The sequence below is a fragment of the Onychomys torridus genome, chromosome 5 (genome assembly GCF_903995425.1).
Source record: "Onychomys torridus chromosome 5, mOncTor1.1, whole genome shotgun sequence".
NCBI lineage: Eukaryota > Metazoa > Chordata > Mammalia > Rodentia > Cricetidae > Onychomys > Onychomys torridus.
This window is the reverse complement of record NC_050447.1, coordinates 106,911,847-106,933,023: the sequence shown is the minus strand read 5'-3', so window position 1 is coordinate 106,933,023 and position 21,177 is coordinate 106,911,847. Positions and strand designations below refer to the sequence as shown.

At 43.1% G+C, this 21,177-nt stretch overlaps 1 protein-coding gene across 1 annotated transcript; it reads right to left on the bottom strand.

The window, feature by feature from the left end:
- Positions 1-1,587: 1,587 nt before the first annotated feature.
- LOC118584460 (serpin B9-like) lies at positions 1,588-9,310 on the bottom strand. Its single transcript, XM_036188707.1, has 6 exons — positions 9,137-9,310; positions 8,113-8,250; positions 7,509-7,626; positions 5,468-5,610; positions 3,355-3,510; positions 1,588-1,992 (listed from the first exon to the last, which is right to left on the bottom strand). Exons 1-6 carry the CDS (start codon positions 9,302-9,304, stop codon positions 1,588-1,590), a joined length of 1,128 nt encoding a protein of 375 aa, XP_036044600.1. The 5' UTR covers positions 9,305-9,310.
- Positions 9,311-21,177: the final 11,867 nt, after the last annotated feature.

The window sequence follows — 21,177 nt, the reverse complement described above, 5'->3', positions numbered from 1 at the left end:
CCAGGCAACCTCTGGACCTCTGGACCACTGCCAGCAGACCAAGGTGGGGTCAACTTTGTGGATTCCTGGAAGTTGGGCTGCTTTGTGTTAATAGCCTTGGTTAGATGTCTGCAACTGTAACCTTGTGCATCTCTGTAAAGTTTTTAACTTATGATCCATTTACAGAAACATTCAGTCTAGTTTGAAACTGCTCTGAGGTTTTAAACTAGCAAAATGTATGTAGCTTTTCTTAGATTGGGGAGGAATTGTTGTTTTCTTATGTTAGTCTGAGTTGAAGGAACAAGGCACACTTTTAAGTTTTACAGTCCTCGAGGGACAATAGATCTAATTGTGAAGCATATCCTAGTCTATTTTCTATAGATCAGAATTATACAGTTTAGTAAGAAGTCATCTTCCTGACCATCTATGGATATACGTGCCCAACAGATGGAATATATACATGACATAATGCAGTGGGAAAACACCCATAGCTGTTCTTACGGAAGAAATGAAGTGGTACATGAGGGAAATTACAGACAGGAGCAACTGATTGTTTACAGTCAGTAACTTACAACCTTGGCAGGTTGGGCTCCCCATCAGAGAGCATTGTGGATCTACCTGTTGAACATTAGTTGTCACCTGCTGTATACTCCCATGGCTTCTTGCTACCAGCAGCTCTCAGATCCTTCCCACTACTACCGGTACATCTCTGCATCTCTCCATCTGTCTTTTAGATGCCATCTGAGTCTCTATGATTACTTTCTGTCAACTAGTTGCTGGCTCTGCCTCCTGACCCAAGGTTGATATGTTTAATCAACTCCAATACAAACTCAGGCTTCATAGTGTTATATATCCCACAACACATATGACTGGTGAGAAAACAAAATTTATTTTGAAATGGCTCTTAAGGACTTCACAGAATTTAGCTATTACAGTTGGGTTGTGGAGAAATACAATAGTCTACAAAAGCATAATTTCTGCAAAGAGAACATGTAGTAATCCAAGGAGATTCTCATGAGAGATAAGTTGAGAGAAAGTTGAAAAGGCCAGCAGTTAGAGGACCACACTGTCTGCACCTGTCCCCAAGCCTAACCAGTGACAGGCACATACCTGGTGAGTGGTGGACAGCAAAGCAAAATAAGTTAAAATGTGCATTAAGGACCAATCACTAGTAAACTGCAGTGGCTGTCATCATCCACAGAAGTGTTTATTTACTATGATGCAAACAAGTTAAGGCAAATGATGGGGAGAGTTGAGGAGCCAGGAAAGGACAGAGTATCCAGCTGGATGGTTTGTGTGTGTGTAGTGAGTGGGGCGTTTATTTAGGGTCACCCTAGAGAACTTTGTAGGCTCTCTTGTGGATTTGTTTGTCTCCTTTGTTGTTCACACAACAGGAAGCCCAACCACTCTGTGGTCCTGTGACCTGGCAAAGGGCACTGATGAATGTCAGGATAGGGAAGAGGAATGTGTGCATCATAAGATAAGGTTGCTAGGAGGAAAGTGCCCTCATCTTGAACATGGGTTCAACCTATTTGCCCATCCTCACAGGGTTGTAAGAACTGTGAAGATGCTGAATAGAGAACTGTTTCCCACACAGTAAATGTGTCTTTATGGAGATGAGAACCTGCCACAGAACAGGAGGGTGTTGGTTTCATTGTGCCTAATGAAGAAAAGGAAAGGGTGGTCAGCACAAAACCTTGGGTCACCACCAGATGAGTTAGGGCTTATATTTACCATGGTGGAGGATGCAGCCTCAGTGCCTTCTTCATTGACCTCCACAACACTCTGGTGAACACACTCAGACACACAAAGGTTTCTCTCCAGAGACATTCCTGATAAGTCAGCTTTGCCCCCCTCAAAGACATCCACCATTCCCAAGTGCTGAAATACAGACTTCATGTCATAATCTTCTTGCAGTTTAAATTTTGGAAGGAAAACCTCAGCTCTTATGCTCCTCATAGAGTCTGATTTAGTCCAGGCTGTTAACTTCTCAAAAGTGAGATTGTTTTCCACCTGGCAAAGTGGAATTAAGAGACTTTCAGTTTCACAGGTGAGGTCTTACCCACAGGCTCATAGGCAGTTCACACTCACAGAACCCTCCATCATCCTGCAGGGGGCACTGCCTATTCACATGGCCAGACAGTGTGAGGGTCCCACTGTCCTGCTAGCTTGTATGAACCTTCCCTGATGGGCATGGAAGCCAAACAGCCCAGGGTTGGGAAGACATGGTTGTCCTCTCCTAAATAATTTCTGAGACATCTTTTATACTGACAAATGTTCATGTCCAGGTGATTATGGTTTAGGTTGTGTTTGCTTTTGTTTTCTTGACTAGACTTAGTTTTGAAGATAATACATCATTGCAGCTGTTTTTAAAAAAGTGGAAAAAATAAGGACTTTTGGTGTGAGCCACACCAGAATGAAGGTCTATCCAGGGTTGGATTCTCTGCATTTTGTGGCCTCTTATGGCTTTCATGTGAACTTTCCCCTGAAGGCTCACATACTGAACCTTATTGTGAAGTTGGCAGCAACATTTAGTGAGGCATCTATAATTTAGACATGAGGGCCTCTAGCAGAATGAAGGAAGTAGTTACAGGAGGTGTACCTATGAAGGTCATCCATGGTCCTTTGTCCCTTGTCCTTCCTCTGCTTCCTGTTTACTGAAAGTTCTGTGGTCTCTGTCATTATGGAAACCATTGTTGGGGCCAGGTATCTTGAAATGAACCCTCTGAATCTGTGATCCAATTTAAATCCTATCCTGGGTAATTCCTGTCAGGCATTTTGTCAGTGATGAAACATTAATACCCTAGATGCCACAGTGAGGGAGCTGGAGGGGAAGAGCCAGAGAGCTGTTCTGCTTACAAAGATCCCTTAGGTCATGCACACTCCACTGCCCACTGTTCATAGGATGACTGACCCACTGTGGAGTACCCTGCTGTGAAGAAGACCAAGGGTGTCATAATGCTCTGCCTGACTCTGTCCTCCTCAGCTGCATCCCTCCTCTTCCTCTTGTTTTGGGTAAAGTGCAATATCTTTTCTGTCTATTTTATGTCCTTAGATAATAAAAGAAAATAATAATGAAGATCATGTTATGGGTTATCATTTTGGGAGTGTTAAGTTCATTGTCTGAGTTGTCTTCATTTTATCCTATCAGTTAGCTATCTCCCATTTAGTGATGAAGTTATGTTCTGTGTCAAGGTCACACAACCCACAATGGGATCATCAGACACAGCTTTGATCCCAAAGCCCAGCACCTGCACACAGCTCTAAGCTGTACCACCTAATCGAATGGCAGTGGCACATCTGCAAACACTGGTTTGTACTCTAATGTGAATGGGCATTGGATTCTTCTCATGGACATTGGGAGAGGTGCCTCACCTTGCTGAGGTCCACACCATCAACTGGGAGCACGACCATCAAGCTCAGCTCCATGCCCTCATAGGGCATCACCAGCACCTGTGCCTGAACTTCTTTCACGTAGGCAAGTTTAAATACGTCTTTCTGATACATCATCTGCACTGGTCTTTTCTCTCTCTGAGCAGAAGAATTCAGAACATAAAAGATATTATTGAGAGAGGTCAGAATGTTTCCAAATGAGTTGAATTTAACAACAGAAGTGTTTTAGTTCTCAAAATGAAAACACTATTCATGGTACAGTGAACACAAAGTCAATACTGTCATCCTCTTCCTGCTTTCATAAAAATAATTGACTGCAAGCAGATATGGGTCTGTTGTAGATAGGGTTCAATAGTTGTGATGAAACACCATCACCAAAACCAAGCTGGGAAGGGAAGGGTTTATTTCATCTTACAACTCTCAGGTCACATTCCATCACTGAGGAAAGTCAGCAGGAACTCAGGTAAAAGCCATGAAGGATTGCGACTTATTGACTTGTCCCCCAGGGATTTCTCAATCTGCTTTCTTACATAGCTCAGGACCATCTGCCCAAGTTTGGTAGTATCCACAATGTGATGGGCCCACACCAATCATGAATCAAGAAAATGCCCAACAGACTTGCCTCCAGGCCAGTCTAACGAGGCAATTTCTCAGTGAAGAGTCCTTCTTTTCAAATGGCTCTAGCTTGTCTCAAGTTGACAAAACAACAACCTGGACAGGGGTTAATTCAGGAAAGATGATACAGCATCCCACAGCAAATGTGCCATTTAAATATTAATATTTTAAAACCCTGCTTGGGTCTAAAATGTTACACAAAGGCTCATGATCCAAAGCTTTTGTCCATAGGGTAGAACCACTGGAATGTGGACAAACCTTCAGGAGGTAGGGCCCAATGGGAGAATGTAAAGTATTAGGGGTGGGCCCTGAATAAGATATTTGTACTACAATCCCTTCCTGTTTCTCTCTTTTACTTCCTGACTGCTGTGAGGGGAACAAGCCCCCACCATGCATTTCCACCATGCTGTAGTGCATCACCACAATCCAGAGTGACTGGACCAACTGACCGGACTGAAACTTCTGGAACCATGAGCCCAAATAAACATTTACCCCTTTTATGACCATCATATCAGATGCAGGATTTTGATCATTTAAAATGGTCAACAATTATATCTAAGGAAACAGCATATAGACAACAAAAAATTTTCTTCAAATAGAGAAGCAAAATCTTTGTGATGTAGTACAGTCTGATGACCCATCATAGACAGACAGTTTTTGTTAAGCCATTATGAGTTAGGGGCCATCTGGAGAGAATCTAATGAATATTTCTATGATTAATCAGGTTGTATCTGTTATGATAGTCCAGAGGTATTTTTTAAACACAGAAGTGGGCTGACCATCTGGGAAGATTTTTATTACAGTAGTACATTAAACAAGAAAATTTGCTGCAGACCACACGTAATTTTTTTTAAAGTACCTGTAATAAAAACACAGTAAGGGGTGTATCATTCATGCTGCTCCAAAGCACATCAAATTATATTTTATAGGTATTGGGTAAACAATTCTAATATCTACTATAATTCAAATTATACCCCAATTGAGACAGAGATATTAATCACTCAGTTTCAATATTAGAAACTGATAAATACTGTTTAATAATGATAAATTACTAGATGTTCTTATATTACTTTCTACTCTGCCCCATGTTCCATATATACATTATACTATGTTAGCAGCTTAGTTATGCTATTCCAGAATATAAGGAAAATATAATTTCGAAAATGAAGTGGAACAGTGGTTTTATAAGAAATTATCAGAAGCAGCAAGAGCCACCATCAGGATGTAAAATAACACATGGAGAAAATACTCTTTATTCCTATCATTTTCTACAAGAGTTTAACCTTTCAATCAGAAATATATGTTTGAAATAGTTTTCTGTGATTTCTCATTTTATCTTTCTAGGCTGAGAATAAAACCCAGAACGCACATAGGACATGTGATCTCTACCACTGAGCCCCAGAGCTACACATTCACAATTACACCCTTCCACGCAATCTCTCCACCACACTGGCATGGACCTTAGGACACTGTTCCTTACCTGGTTTACTTTAAAGGGCATTTCCCTTGTGTGTTCTTTGTCAAACTCTGTTTGCCACTTTCCTTTGAAATATAAGGCATTGACAAGAAGCAGCCTGGTCTCGGAATCAACTGAGCCACCCGACAGCAACTCTGGAATTTTCCCTTTTGAGGAAGCAGAGACTTCGTTCAGGTTCATGTTATACACTTGTGAGAAATGAACTGATCTTACATCTGGGCAGGTCCAAGCATCATGTTTTCAAATTTGCAGAATGTGGTTAACATATTTTAAAAAATCAATACAACATACAAACAGCCATTTTTGACTTGATGACATGCATACTGGAAGAGCATGGCAAACATGTGGATACTGAAAAACTTCCAAGTCTCTCAAGAAAAGCAGGTTTGGGAAAAGCAGAAAAAGTGACTCCAGGATGAAAAACAAAGAAACAGGAAATGTGGAAAAGGTCACAGGGATCCAGAGTTTCCACCTGGGTGCTAATGTTGGTTGCCAACTTGATGGGTCTGGAATCAACTAAGAGACATGTCTCTGGGCAGGTCTGTGAGGATATTTCCTAGAAAGAGTAACTAATGGACAGGATTCTTCCCCAAGGGAGCAAAGGCTTCTGTGCTGTCTTGATATAAGGACTGAGAGAGAAGCAGCACTGCTCTGGTCTGCCTGCCTCAGTCCCTGCTCGTGAGCATATCCACACTGTTCACATCTCTGCAACTGCGATTTTCAGCTGACACTGGGTTCTAGTAGCTTTGGCTTTCATGTGGACTAGGACTACTGACTCTCCAGAAATGTCTAGGCTTTTTATCCCCAACTGACTGATAAGGTCTCCAGTCTCATAGACTGAGCAGCTACCAGATTCTCAGCCTCTCCATAAGCAGATGGTCAGTAGCTGATTACTCAGCCTGTACTGTGTATGCCATTCTATTAAATCCCCTTAGTAAAATTCTGTTCCTCTAGAGAACTCTGACTAATACACTGATGTGAAATACAGCGTCTCATCTAGTACTCTGTCATCATGCCTGGCATCATACTCTAAATACCATAGTATGTCAGAGACTCAAATACAGATACTAGTTTGGAGAATGTATTACTATTCTTCAGGTCAGAGTCCCATCCATCCCTAGAGGTCATAATGCAGGTAGAAGGACAAATTCTCTTCTTCTCTATTAAGGAGTATCCTTTCAATGATCAAGACAACCCTTGCTAATATATGACATCAAGAGGTAAAGACTCCAACAAAAAATTCACAAACAATTGCCGAGGCATTAAGAAAATATTCTCATTCTATTCTGTGTGTATACCCTCCCTCTCTCTGTCTTTCTCAGCAGAAATAGGAATGTACCTAGTGTTACAGAGGCATCTGAATGGTTCAGTTAACAAACAATGATCTCAATGATCTCCAAGACCAATGCTGTAACATGTCATCTCTGAACAACAACCAAAAAAAAAAAAAAAAAAAACCAACTAAGTTGAATCCCCATTAGGTCAATGTAACTGAGCAGCCCTGAAAGAGGAAATCAAGTCTAGTTTCATCAAATGTAAGTAAGGGATCTGAAGCAGGAAATGGGGAAGCAGAAACAGGTGTCTTGTTCAGAGGTAAAGGTGGTGTTGACCAAGGCAACACAGACTGTAGGAGAACCCAGCCCAAGGGCAAGATTATAGGAAATGTCTTCCCATGCAACTCCATCTCAGAGATGGTGGAGTCACCTGGCCTGCCAACTGCAGACCACTCTTGTTTTCTAATGCAATCTGTTAGACTGGAAATCAGGCCCGTGAGTTCTCAGGACATTTGTATCAGCCCCTCTCTCCTAGAGAAAAATACAAACACCTCTGTTTTTAAAGTAAGTATCTGAGTAAAATCTCCACGAATTCACTGAGGTCTAAATTATACCATGTGACCTAGCTGGTTGCATCCCTTTGACTCTGAAACACAGTGAGATTAGTCAGTGGAGGGAGAAGGGAAGTTAGGAGAAAGGAGGGAGGCAAGAGGAGAGAGGGGTGGATGGAAAGGACAGAATGTGGGTGTGAAATCACTTGAAATCCTGACCTTCAGTCTGTTTGGAGACCCACGTGTTTATGTGTTTCCGGGACTCCTCTGCTGCTTTGACAAAGGACAGCTGCTCCATCTCTGAGTGATAGAACTGAAGACAGGATTCCTTAAAGGTCTGGAGAGAAACATGTTCAGTGAGGAAACATTGCAAAATACATTGTCAGCAAGCTTTCCAAACTTCTGATATGTGGCATTAAAAACCAAAACAACCAAAATTAAAATGGGTGAGTATATCACTTTAATGAATAAACATCTTTTTGTACTATGCCTTTGTAAGTGGGAATAACTGGACATGAATAATTTAAAATTCCATGAATAAAAAGAATAAAAATATTTCTGATATGAAATATTTCAAGATATCAATACAGAACTATGAACTTTGGGCAAGATACAGGAGTTGAGTCATAGTATGTAGCCCAGACTGGCCTAGAACTCACGCCCTTCCTGTCTCAGTCTTCTTAGTGCAGGTAATAGGATGTGAACAGTCACACTGACTATAACCTGATCCTTAATTTTCCCAAGTTCTCTAGGGTCCTTCTTCTGTTATCTATAGCAACAAGTATTTGAATATAATTGACATCATTCTACTGATACAACGTACTGGGAGGAATTCACATGTGCTCTCTGCAAAGAGCCTGTTGGCCGTTCTAAGCGAATACTTTCTGTTGGGCTTGTTCAGGTTACTGAGCAGCTCTTGGAAGCCTTGATGAACATCTTTCCCTGTGTTTAAACCAAGTGCCTGTGAAGGAAAAGAATGAATCACTATGAGCTCAGTGATGAGACCTTGTGGTTGTGAGTATAATTTTCAAGCTGAAGAGAAGGCTCAGGCAGGGAAATAAGGGAGGCTCTGATGTGAAGCAAGTTGAATTGAGAAAATTACAATCAGGAAGTAGCTTTCCTGCTAATGAATAATTACAAGTCTATTACTCTAAAAGTAATATAGATCTTAGCAACCCATGTTTCAAATAATTTCAACATCTTTTTTTTTTTCCATTGCCATACTTGGGACTGACCTTAGCTCCAAACACATGCTAAGCAAGAGTTTCAGAGATCTACCACTGAGGTATGCTCACAATGCCTTCCCTACACCTTTGAAAAAACTCTTAGGTTGAAACTAAGATGTTTTGGCTAGCCTTGGACTGGAGATCCTCCTTCCTCACTCCCCTTAGTAGCTGGAATTAAAGCCCTGTGCCACCATGGCTCACATGAATCTATTTGTGCACCATTTTCTAGGTAAGTCTGGACAAAATTTTGAGAGTTATTCCAAGGTATTAGTCTGGAAAGCTAATTGCCCTGAAAGAAGTCTTGTGGGAGGGTCAGGGTAGAGAGAGCACTGGCTGCATTTCCAGAGGTTCAATTCCCAGCACCCACATGGAAGCTCACAACTGTCTGAAACTCCTGTTCCAGGGACTTTCACATCCTTGTACAGACATATATGTGGGCAAAACACTAATGTACATATATTAAAAAGAATTTTTTTTTTAAAAAAAGTAGATCTTACTGGAGTAGACTGGCTTCTTTCCTCTTTAGCTCCTGCGCCATGAAACAGTATGAGCACATTCCTACCCTCCTTTCTCAGCAGGTCTTAGGCAAGTGAAACAGGTGTGGGGTGACAGGCAGCTTACCTGAGACATCTGGACTGCTGTGTCTCCCTTCGCCCCTAAGAGGACCATAGCTAGAGCAGAGGAGATGCTCACGGGAGAATAACAGACATTTTCCGAAGGGTTGCTTTCACAGAGAATCTTTAAAAGGTGGATGGCAAAGTTGCCATTTGCTTCAGACAGAGAATTCATGATGCAGAGTCTGGAGGCAAAGAAGAAATGGTACTCAACACAACACTGAAGCTTCATTGACCTGACTCAGAGTAATGTGGGACTCTACTCTTGGTTCTCATTTCCAAGCTCAAAAGTATCTAAAATTCGACTTTAAAATTCATCCTTCATCACAGTCCTTCCAATCTTACAGTTATTATTAATGTGGTCATGGAAACAGACCAAACTAGCATCTGTATCATCTGCATAAGTAGAAGGTCAGATCATCAGAACTGCATACACAGGACACAGCTGAGTGAGGTGGCCTCTAGTCTCCTTCCATACACACCGGTTCCTCTCTCTGAAGGTGGTGGAGTGGAGAATAACTAGGAGGAGGAGGAAAAGAGGAAGGGAAGAAGAAAACAGACATGAGCATCCAGGTCCTCTAGCCTGGCTTCAGCAAAGCTGCATTCTGTGTCTGCCTGTGAAGACTCCTCTGAGATGTCCAGGTGTGCATTAGACAGTGCCTCTGCATTTGCAGTTGCTGCAGGAAAGACATGGAGATGCTGAATGAGACCCAAAGACAGGCTGGTGTCACCAGCTCTGCTGTGGAACAGGGAGCATCCACCTGCAGTGGCTGCTCAGGAGGCCTTGGATCAGCCAATGGCACCAGGCTGTTTCTCTGTGGAGCACACCTCACTCCCAGATGGATGGACAGCTTGGCCCAGACTGAGTGATTGCTCCTACCACTATGACCCAAGTCTGAGTCCCTGAACATCCATGGCTCTGCTCTGTCATATGACCTTTGCACACTGGCAGTGTGTTCCTGAGGACTTTCTGCAGTGCTTAAATGCAGATAAAATAGGCTAGGGAGCCTCAGAATATCACAACCCATTGTTCTTCCCTCTCCCCATACAGAAGGACACAGTAATCTGAGAGTATTCCCGATCATGTGACTCTCCCCCATAATTCCCCCAAGGATCTTCAGGAAAGCTGGGGTGGCTTTTTTAAATGACTGGCCTTCTCGCTAATCTTCTTACCTGACCCACCTTGGGACCCCTACACTCCTGCCCAACCTGATGTCCCTTTAATGTTGCTTCTAAATCATTGTAGTATTGTTTATTCCATCCTGAAGTTCATCTACCCCTTCTCTGTCACTGAGTTCCAACTACTCACCCTTCCCTCCTTCACTGGGGCTGAGCAACCTCAGGGTCTCTGCTCTGCTACTCTAGTGACGCTGCCCAAGCCAGTTCTGTCATCACTCCTAAGTGCTGTTCTTTCTCTTGCTGACTGTGTCTCCACCACACTTGGAGCTCTCTGAACACACAGTGTAATGATATGGTACAAGGGTGCCTTGATGGGTTGGTGTCTCAGTAGGTGCCAAAGACTGATTCTGTTCTGATACTTCTGCCTCCAACAATGTGGAAACCTGGGTATTGACTGGTCCATGTCATTTTTAATAGGTTCAAAAGCTGCTTGGTGCACTGAGATAAAACTTATCCTTCTCAGGTCTCTCATTCTATTTGACAACCAGGTTTTGCTTTAGCTAGCTTCTCAATTCTCTATATAAAATTCCCAAGTCACTCTTTTCTAAGGTTACTACTAGGTCTAGACACAGTTTACTTTGTTACAGGACAAGATAAACTCAAGAGAACAGATTTCAGTGTAACTTTTTACTATTGACTGCTCTCAGTATCTCCTGGAGAATCAGATAAAGAAAGCATCAAGGTTTGTTTATAAGAAGATAGGAAACCTGTCTCACTTCTGTTCAGTCTGATGATGGTTAGGAAAGCCCTCCTCCTCCTCCACTCATTCAACCTCTTCCATCCAGTAAATTTCCTCTGGTTATAGTTTACAGATGTCTCATTGGGCTGAAGCCAGGAAATGTTCACACCTTTTTACCCCAAGCCACATCCTTTTGCTATGATGCCAGGATGCATGTAAATCTCCTCCAGCTGCCTCACAGGTACCTGCAGGGCCTGGGAAAAGTTCTGCTACTGTGTCAAGACATCGGGTCTGATGAAATTAACAGTCTCCAGAGCCCATTTTCACCCCACCCATTTTCAAGTGTATTTTACAGTTTCACTTCTGCCTGGGCCAAAGCCAACCCATAGAGGGTTCTCCAGATACACCAGTCCCTGCACCAGCTCCAAGGATGCCAACACCAACAGAGGATGCCCGCTGAGATGGAGGCACCCCACCTCCAGAGAAACAAGAGATGCCATGGCTCATGTACTCTTAAAGAAACATCATCCCTCAATTCACCGCTGGTACCACCTCTCCAGGCTCAAGCAGGCACCTACCCAGTAACGGGAACCTGGTTTTGCAAGATGTCCCAACAAAGGGCATATCCACCCGTGTGTCTTACTCATTCACCCTTGCCTCTTCAGTACAACCAGGGCATTTCTCTGTTCTATTCTTTTTGGCAGTTACCACTCTTCCTGTGGCTAGCCCCACTCATGAGGGCAATGATAGTAATCTATTTTTTTTCTCCTAGCAAACTGCTTTCTCAGCTCCCTCAAGGAACAGGCCTGAGATCTCCACCACTGAGGTGGCCACAATGACAGCCAACTGAATGCTCCTTCACTCCCACATCCCTCTGTACACGACCCTGACTCCCAACTTCCCCTTCTCACTTTGCTCCACAATCAGCAGGAAGACTTGAGAATTCAGTGGTCTTATTCCCCCACTTGCTGTCCATAACTTGCCTTTTTATAATAATCAACATGGAGGAATGATGGCGTTCTGACAAGCCCCTTGGAGACCTGCCCAGCATCCTGAAATAAATGCTCATTTAGGGAAAACCCTCCCTTGTTCTTCCTCGTCCCCCTTCCTCCCTTTCTCACCAGGAGGTGCAGACACCTCCACTATCCTTCTTTCTCCCCCTCTTGTTCTCCCTCTCTCTCCCTCTTTCCCTCTCTTTCTCTTTCTATCTCTCTGTTATAATAAACTCTCTCCAAGTGAATGCCATGCCTGGGGCGTGAGTGACTTTCCAACCTGTGATGCCACCCACCTTGCATCTGTATGGTGTGTCTCCATCACCCACTGGGACACCAACGCACCAAGGCTCCTACTTTCCATATCATTACACATGGGACATGTCTGGCCCTCCAATTCTGAGCACCTGGCTAGAGGTGGCATTTGAGGATGTCCAGTCTCTATGGGATCACTGATTTTTTACATTTGGAATGAAGAGAGATCAGACTGGAGTAGAGCCTGCTGATCTAAAAGGGCCCAGAAGTAAGCGACGTTATTTTGCAGATCCTGAGAAGATGGCAGAGATAATCAATTGGCTATGTTGTAGGACCTGACAGGAAGCAGGACAGAGGACAGTGGAGAAGGCTGCTGAGACCTGCAGCACCTATGCCTGACTGAGATGGGTCAATAAAGTTTCAGGACTCCAGCCCTAAGACCAGCCTCACTACAGCTGGCCACTGGGGTTTTTAGAGAAGTCACCTCTGTGAATGTCCACCAGACACCACTTGCCCTCCATCAGTTTTGCTGACACTCAGGCCCTGGGGATTCCTTTTTCTGGACTCAGGCTGTACCTTCTAAAGCTGGTCTCTGCCAGTCCCAAATCCCTGGACTGAGCCAGTATCCCTTACCTGCCAACTTCACAGCCTCCTGGTGCAGTGTGCAAGGCTTGAAGCTCCTTTTAGTTCAGGAAGGCCCTTTATTCAATGTAGGGTGCTGACATGCTCAGAGCTCCAGGCCAGAGGAAGTGGGAATGGCCTGACCTCATACAGCTCTGTCCTCTGCAGGTTGGGGATGGGTGGGGTTAAGTGAACACCTGGTCCCTTGAGGAAGAAAAATCTAGTAGGAGCCTTGGGTCTCTGGATGACAGGGCACAAAGGGAGAAGATTCCCAATGGTGCCAGAGCACCTGGTGCCTGTAGCTGACACCAAGTCCCCATCCATGCCAGGGACTCAGCTGTGGAGGTGTTTACTCCAGGTGTCATGTTAGTTCTGCACTAGCATAGCCCCACATGCAGAATCCTGGTGCTAACTTCCAGAAGAGACATTTCCAGCTGCTGGGGTGTAGACTGCTCCACGGGAGGACCCCTCCTTGCACAGTGACTGAAATAGACACTGAGGCAAATTTGTACAGGTTATCTAGTCTTCCACCCGTGCACAGGGCACACTGTATTTTCACAGCTCAAAGAGAGACCTCCTCAAGTTTGGAATCTTAGGTGTCTTACCTTTAATTCTTTAGACTAAAATAATATATTTTTTATGTGTGTGAGTGTTTCCCCTGAGTGTATATCTGTGCACCTTGCATGCCTGTTGACCACAGAAGCCAAAAGGCTGCATGAGATCCCATATTCTGGAGTGTTTTTTGATCCTGAGTTGTTTGTCCACCTGGCCATTCTGATGGTAGCTTAGGAATTATGTCCCAGGACAGATGTATTTATATCAGAAATTCTTGTTTTCAAGGTACTAATTGTCTTTTAAAGCATATATTGAGTGCCTTTGAGTATACTTATGAAGCTATATGACAATCATCACCATGTAATCCATGACTTTTATGTTTACTTCTGATTATCAGTATCCATTCCCCAAACCCACCCTCCTTTCCTATCAACCAGTAATCCATTGTCTGCCTGTATTTGCTAGTAATGGCCATTTCTCGTGAATGAAATATGTGGTTATATGTGAGGTCTTCTTTTACTAACCTGATGTTTCCAAGGCTCATCCTTACTATTTCAATGTGCCCATGATTGGGGTAAAGGCCACAGACATGCTACACAATTCCATCTACAGCAGGTTGAGTGTTTTTCAGTAAGCTAAACTCAGGTCAAGCCACAGTTCTTGACTTTGCCATAGAAAGGAATTTCAGGATGAGCCAATATAAAGTAGAGTTGTATTTATTAAGAAATAAAGAAATATATGTTCAAACACAGGTGATATACAAAGAGAAGCCATGTACGAAAAGAAACAATGAGACACACCTAAGCATGCAAGTGTCTCAAGGGAGAACATGGTTTCAGGCTCTTAGCTGTAGCTACACATGTGGCTTTAGTGATTTTGAAAAGTTACATCCCAAAATGTTGCTAAGGGACCACACCTTCCCTATTTTATTTAATGGAGGCACAATTTTTGACTCTGCCACAGAAAGGAATTTCACAACCCAGTATGAAGTAGAGTTGGATTTATTAAGAAGCAAACACATATGTATTTAAACACAATAATAATATACAGAGGGGGAGCCAGTAGGAAAAGAAAGGATGAGACGCATCTAAGCATATAGGTGTCTCAAGGGAGAGCATGGTTTCAGTGTTTTACCAGTACCTACAATGTGGCTTTGGTGACTCTCCAAACTTAGATCTTAAAAAGTTGCTAAGAAACTTTCCTTTCCCCTTTTTACTTCATAGAGGTCCAATATTTAATTTAAGTGAGGTATTTAAGGACAAGCTGTTAAAACATCAATAATTTAAGCTATCTGAGACCAAGATACATAAACAAAACTTCCTTGGGGAACACCACCATTAGAGATGACACAGACACACTGAAAGCTCACACTGTCTACAGGATCACACATGTAATTCTCCTCAAGTTCAAGGTTCCATTTGGCTGAGTCCGAGAGCTCACACAATTTCTCACTATCTGTGACACACTCAGTCTAGAAATCTCTCCTCTCCATGTGCTCTCCTTCCTGACTTATGGATGGCCAGCTTTTCACCAATCTCTTCCTCCCAGAAGCTTCCTGGTGCCATTGGCTTCCCCAGGGTGCTCATTTTCTGCTGCTTGGCTCCATGTTTCCAGAGAGGCTGCTCACACCACTTGTCTTCTGACCCCTGACCCAGCAGGGAGGTGACAGCAGCTGAAGGGACAGAGGCTTCTGGCTTTCTGTCTCACCTTGCTTGAGGGAAGGTCGGCTTGCTTACGTGCAGAATCTGCTTCCTCAGTCACCCTGTGTTCTCCACCCCAGAGGGGATTTCAACCATCCCTTCCTTTAGCTTCTCCAGCTCCTCTGCTTTGACCAACAACTTCTGACCATCTCCTGCCTTAACTTGTGTTCTTGGGGACACTTTTCACTTTGGTCCCACATCACTGAAGCTGCTGGCCCATAGATATTGTCCTTCTTTATCCTGGGTCCTCTGACATGGTTTCTCCTTCCTGCTCTGCCTCTCCTTCTTCCTCACCCCTGCTCCCTCCAGAGTCTCCCCTGCCAGCCTCCTCTACATCTTCTAACAAGAGCCATGTTATTTTCTCTTCCCAGCTGGAATGTTCTGGAGTTTTTTTCTCTTTCATTTTCTACATGTAGTCTGTTAGAAGATGGGCTTGCCCCTTAAAGCAATGCTCACTCTTAGGAGCACAGATCCCACAGGTCTTTGCCTCCGCTTCATCTTTCTTAAGGAAGTCATTGGCAGCGTCTTCATTGAACTTCCTGCCTGATGGCAGGTGGCTCTCATTCTTCTCCCACCTGGAGAATCCTTTGAAGTCAGAGTCTACCACATTGTTTCTGTTTGGGGCTGTAGCCAGCAAGACTACAGCAACATCCCTCCTACCCCCATACCAAAGATCTAGTCCTTGCTTTTCATACATGAGCATGACATTAGGGATGCCCCCCAAATGCAATGTAATATGCTAAAATAAAAGCATGGGTTACAGAGTTGGGGATTTAACTCAGTGGTAGAGCACTTGCCTAGCAAGTGCAAGGCCCTGGGTTCGATCCTCAGCTAAAAAAAAAAAAAAAAAAAAAAAAAAAAGCATGGGCTACAAGACTGTTAGACATGTCTTGTATTGTAAATAGGGTTTCTTGTAAGATTTGTAGGAAGCTGCAGGGTTATTCTGTACCATGTGTGTTTAGGCTATAAGCATGAGTGCTGTTTTAACATTCTCATTTGAAATATCTCTGTATAGAATGAATATTGCATGTATGCTTCCAGCTTCCACAGGAAGTGTCACCTGAGCTGACAAGGGTCTTCCATCAGACTGGGGTGAAGGGCTTCTCTCTGCTCCTGAGTCTCCTTAACTTTCTTGGTCTCTCTGTGCTGGGTCAATACCGCATTTGTCAGTCATTTCTTGGTCTGGTTAAAGATATTAATAATATTGTCTATAATGACTGTTTATTCAGTTGGTCAGCATTAGATTGTTTCTACCTTTATATAAGTTTATAACAAACATTTATGTATAAATTTATGTATAGTCATATGCTTTCTTGGAATTACCCTGAGTAGAGCCTGAGGAATGGAATTTCTGGGTCATGTGGCAACTCTACATTTCAGATTTTGAAGAAATACCCAGTGAGTTTGGAAGCCCCTGTGCAGTTTTATGTTCCCACCAGGAGGTCAGGAGTTTCAGTTTCTCCATGTGTGATTCGTCTTTTCTTATTTTAGATAATGGGTGTGAAGTGGTTACTCTTTATGGTTTTGACGTTAATTTCCCTGATGAGTAAGCATGTCAATCATAAGCTCATGTGATCACTGGAGATTTATAGAACTTTCTGCAAGAATGTCTACTCAAATTCCCTTTCCTGTTTTTATTTGGGTGATCATCATCATCATCATCGCCATAGAATTACATGGCACCAAATTTGTAACTCTGTGTCTGTTCTGATTAACTTCTTCATCTCTATGGTAAATTCAATATCCTCCCAAGATTAAAGATCCTTACAATCTATAGAACATGCCAGGAGACTCTGCCATCTCTGTGACACCTGATTAATGGAAATATCCTCCCAGCCCTAGTCACAGCCTTGGTCTGCCTCTGCCTCTCCCTAGAACCTGTGACCTCTGTCAAGATACTTTCTTTCATACCTTCATACCTCTCACTTAAGCTCCTTTAATGAGACTTAATCATTGGAGGCTTCAATGGTCCACTGCAGATTCTCTCAGGGTTGTCCAGCTCCACACACTGAAGATGCTCTCACGTTGGAGCTGAATTATTTCAAATTATGCTCAGAGAATGCCGTGTCCCAACTTAGTTTCTTTCTGTCTTTGTAGGTGAGAGGGAGGAATCTGAGTCTTTGTCTCCTGCAGCCAGCCTGTGGGTCTCTGTCCCTACTTCAGTGTGGACTGTGTGCTGGGCTATGTGATTGTGCTTTTCTGTGTTCAGACTGTATGTGTCATTGTGTGCCTGGGTGCCTGTGGGAGGCTACCTACCCAGTGGCCTTCACCCACAGTGAATAAATGTGTCTTATTTGTCCATGGCTCCTCATAAGTTTTTCAGACTCCCAGCCTCCTCTGACCCTCCTCTTGTCCTGGAATCAGAATGTGGACCTCACAGTAGCAGGAGGCTTGCTCAGGCTGGGAAGTGCCTCACCTTTGGTAGCTAGACACTGAGTATCAGAAGTAAGTGTTATGTGGAAAACTACATAGGAAAGTTTAATTTAATATATTTTAAGTGAAGGTTGAGATGTGAAGAATTAGCTTAACCAGCTACCAACTTTGAATCCCAAATAAGAGTTATTATCACATACTTTCACTGATGTGAATAAATACATCAGGCATTTGTAATACCAGAATCGAGAGGCAGAAGCAAGTATATCTCTGTGAGTTCAAAGCCAGCCTGATCTATATATCAAGTTCCAGACAGCTTGGATCCAGAGTGAGACTCTATCACAAACAAACAATCATGTCATCAGCAGTTAGAAGCAAAGCCTATGCTCTGAAAGTCCTAACGAACCAAGTTTGGCCATCTCTCCTTAAGAAGCAAGTTAAAAGAGGCAAATTCATAGTGAAGAGAAGACAAGGGAGTAGTAATCAATGTGGCCCCATTGGGGAGAGGAACCAAGCCTTTCAGTGACCTCGCATGTCCATCAGTCAGATTCCTGACATGAGTTTAATATAAGAAGATGTAGACAAATTTCTAAACAGTCTTGTTAAATAAGAAACACAGAGCCAAATACAGGGGTGCAAGCCATAGAGATCAGAGCAATAGCCACCAACTAACCTTAGCTCACCACATCGCCGTAGCTTCCCATGAGATCCTCTTCCTGTCTAGCCTGCACCTTTATTGCCTTGTTGTTCTGCCTTCTCATTGGCTCTTAACACAGCCACCTCAATTCCTCCTCACTGCCTGTCTATACAGACCTCCAGGCCTCTATGGTTGGTACTGGGATTAAAGGTGTGTGTCATGACGTTTTGGCTGTGTCCTTGAACACACAGAGACTCTGCCTGCCATGTGATCAGATTAAGAGTATGTGCTACCACCGCCTGACTTCTGTTTATGGCTGGCTATGACCTCTGATCTCCAGGCAAACTTTATTTATTAACATACAAATAAAATATCACATTTCAGCACAAATAAAGTATCACCACAAGAAGACCTGAGTTAAATGGAGCTAAGCAGTCAAGGTGTGGTCCTGCTTATCATTGTTTGGCTCTACACTGTCCTGCAAGGTGGTCAGACAACTATGAAATCTCTTCCTAGGAGACAGTTTTCCTCTGGAAGGTTCTGGGTTTTTTGCTTCCACCAGCATAATGCTTCTGCATAAACAAAATTCATTGGGGGGAACAATGTTTAAATAATTGTTAGCCAACGTGAAGTACAAATGCGTCTTTAGAACATGCTCATGCTTTGGTAGGCAGTTATAGTTCTCTACCTGGTTCTAACACCCCAGCCTTGGGGTGTAAGAGGACTCTGTCTGAAACAAAATCATAAAAAGAGTAAGAGTGGAGACCAAGACTAGAACACATCCAGGTAGTGTCAGGAAACCAGAGATCCAAACCATCAGTCTATTACTTCTTTGTTTTAATCACTTTGGGTAAGAGCTTGCCTGAGAAACACCTTCCTGTTGGTTTGAGACAAGTGTCTTCATGAAACCTAGGCTTGCCTCAATCTTATGATTCTCCTGCTTCAGCTTCCCAAGGGCTGGAGTTCTACCATGGTCAGAGACCAAACACTGTAAGCTCTCTCACTGGCTCCTACATTTTTATCCAATAAGAATTTAAAAATAATTTTAAAGAAAAAAATCTGCTGTTTTTTTTTTATCACAGTCTTAGAAATTGATTGTCTTTTATATAATTTGACAAGTTGAAAACACAAGGGATTATTATTATAACTGCTACTGTAATCTCCTAAAGCATATATACACACAATGATGAGAACATAGGTCACACAAATTCAGCAAAATTTCCAAAACATTTACAAGGAAAAGTCCTTGAAATGTCACTGAGTCTTAGGGAAGAATGGTCAAAGTGGAGAGTATAAGCTCAGAGAAAGTCTTAGGAAAAGGGGTCTGTAAGGAGCTTTTGCTTTTCTGTTTCTAAGATATTTCACATCACTGAACAGTACATCCCATTTCCAGTTAGGAGGAAACATTTCTCTAAAAGAACTGGCTAGCAAGAAGATGAGCTCACAGGCATTTCCATGTCTTAAGGCTGTCCACTTTGTTCAAAACAACCAATAAACTGTAAATTATTAAATCAAAATGAAGAATATTGGAGAATGAAAGGAAGCACTATTAGAAAATTTAAATTGTTCTCTTTATTTTCTTCCCAAAGGAAGATATTTCAATTCAGAGAAAACAGCTACTCTACAGCAAGCAAGAAGAGCTAGACAGACCACTTTAGTGGCCACCCTAGCCACCCTGGGAGTGGAATCCAGAGTTTTGCTGCACATGGGAGCATATAGAGCAGCACTCCAGAAAGCTGACAAGGATGCACAAGAATGTGACCAGGGTGTACAGACAGGCAGAGCCCTTCAAGGGTGCTATAAATGTCCTTAGACATCGGGCAGTGGTGGCACATGCCTGTAATCCCAGCACTCAGGAGGCAGAGGCAGGCAGATCTCTGTGAGTTCCAGGCCAGCCTGGTCTACAGAGCTAGTCTAGGACAGGCTCCAAAGCTACAGAGAAACCCTGTCTTGAAAACCCCCAAAAATGTCCTTAGTCTGAAACTTTAGACATTTGAACCTCTATTATTCTTCAGGGCTCTAAGACTGATACAGCTATTAACAAACCACGCAGTGAGCACACCCATTAGACCATTCAAACTACAAGTTGATTGTACAGGGTTGTAAAGAAGGTAAGGAAGGAAGGGAGCAGAATCCCCATGAATGCCATCACTTTTTGATGGAGGGAAAAAAAAACACTTCAGTGGGGGATGCTGCTAGTTCACTCAGAAGTTAGTTCCCAAGTGAAAGAAAGTTAATTTCACGAAACCCTGTCTGTTCTCCTGCCTCTGAGCATTCTGTCCACCTCCATAGCTGCGGGAGACCAACTGGGACCTGTCAAAGGGTTCTTGAGGGAGGACAGAAGAGTGAGGAAGTATTAGATAGAAATACAGCCCTAGACAAAGAGAAAGACAGAGACACAGGACAGTTTCGGGAGGGCCCAGGGTCAATACCCAACTGCCTTGAGTTTTATTCTAATTTGCTTTTTATACACTACCAAGAGGAGAGGCAAAAGACTTCCCCCTTTCAAGATCAAAGCACCACATACATCCAATTGTAGACCCATCAAAACACCTGGTAATCATGCCCCTGGCCAAATCATCTTATATGTAACCCTGCTGGGTAAAGTAAGCTCAGATTCTCTGACTTTGAGTAAAGCCTTAATAGGGAGCCTCTGTGGGCCTCTACACATAGCTCATTGTCCAGGGCTTTCCTTGAAGGCTTTGCAAAGCACCTCTGCATGATCTTGGAGTGAACATAGGTCCCAGTCCACATTCCAGAAAAGCTGGCTTTGACTTCCTCAAAAGTACTAGGCATTCAACATCCCAGAAAAAACACTAGGCTGGGGATGCTGTTGAGTTGGTCCAACACTAACATAGCATGTGCAGGCTGTCTGAATTTGATCTCCAGAGCTTTCTAAGCTGTATGGTGGTACAAGCCTACAATCCCAGTACTAGGGGAGGTAGAGGCAGAAAATTCAGAATTTTAACATCATTCATATATAGTTTTCTTAAGTTTAACCTGGAAAGGGAATGGGGACTTTATTTTGTTATTGTTCCTATCTTTGTCAGAGTCTTA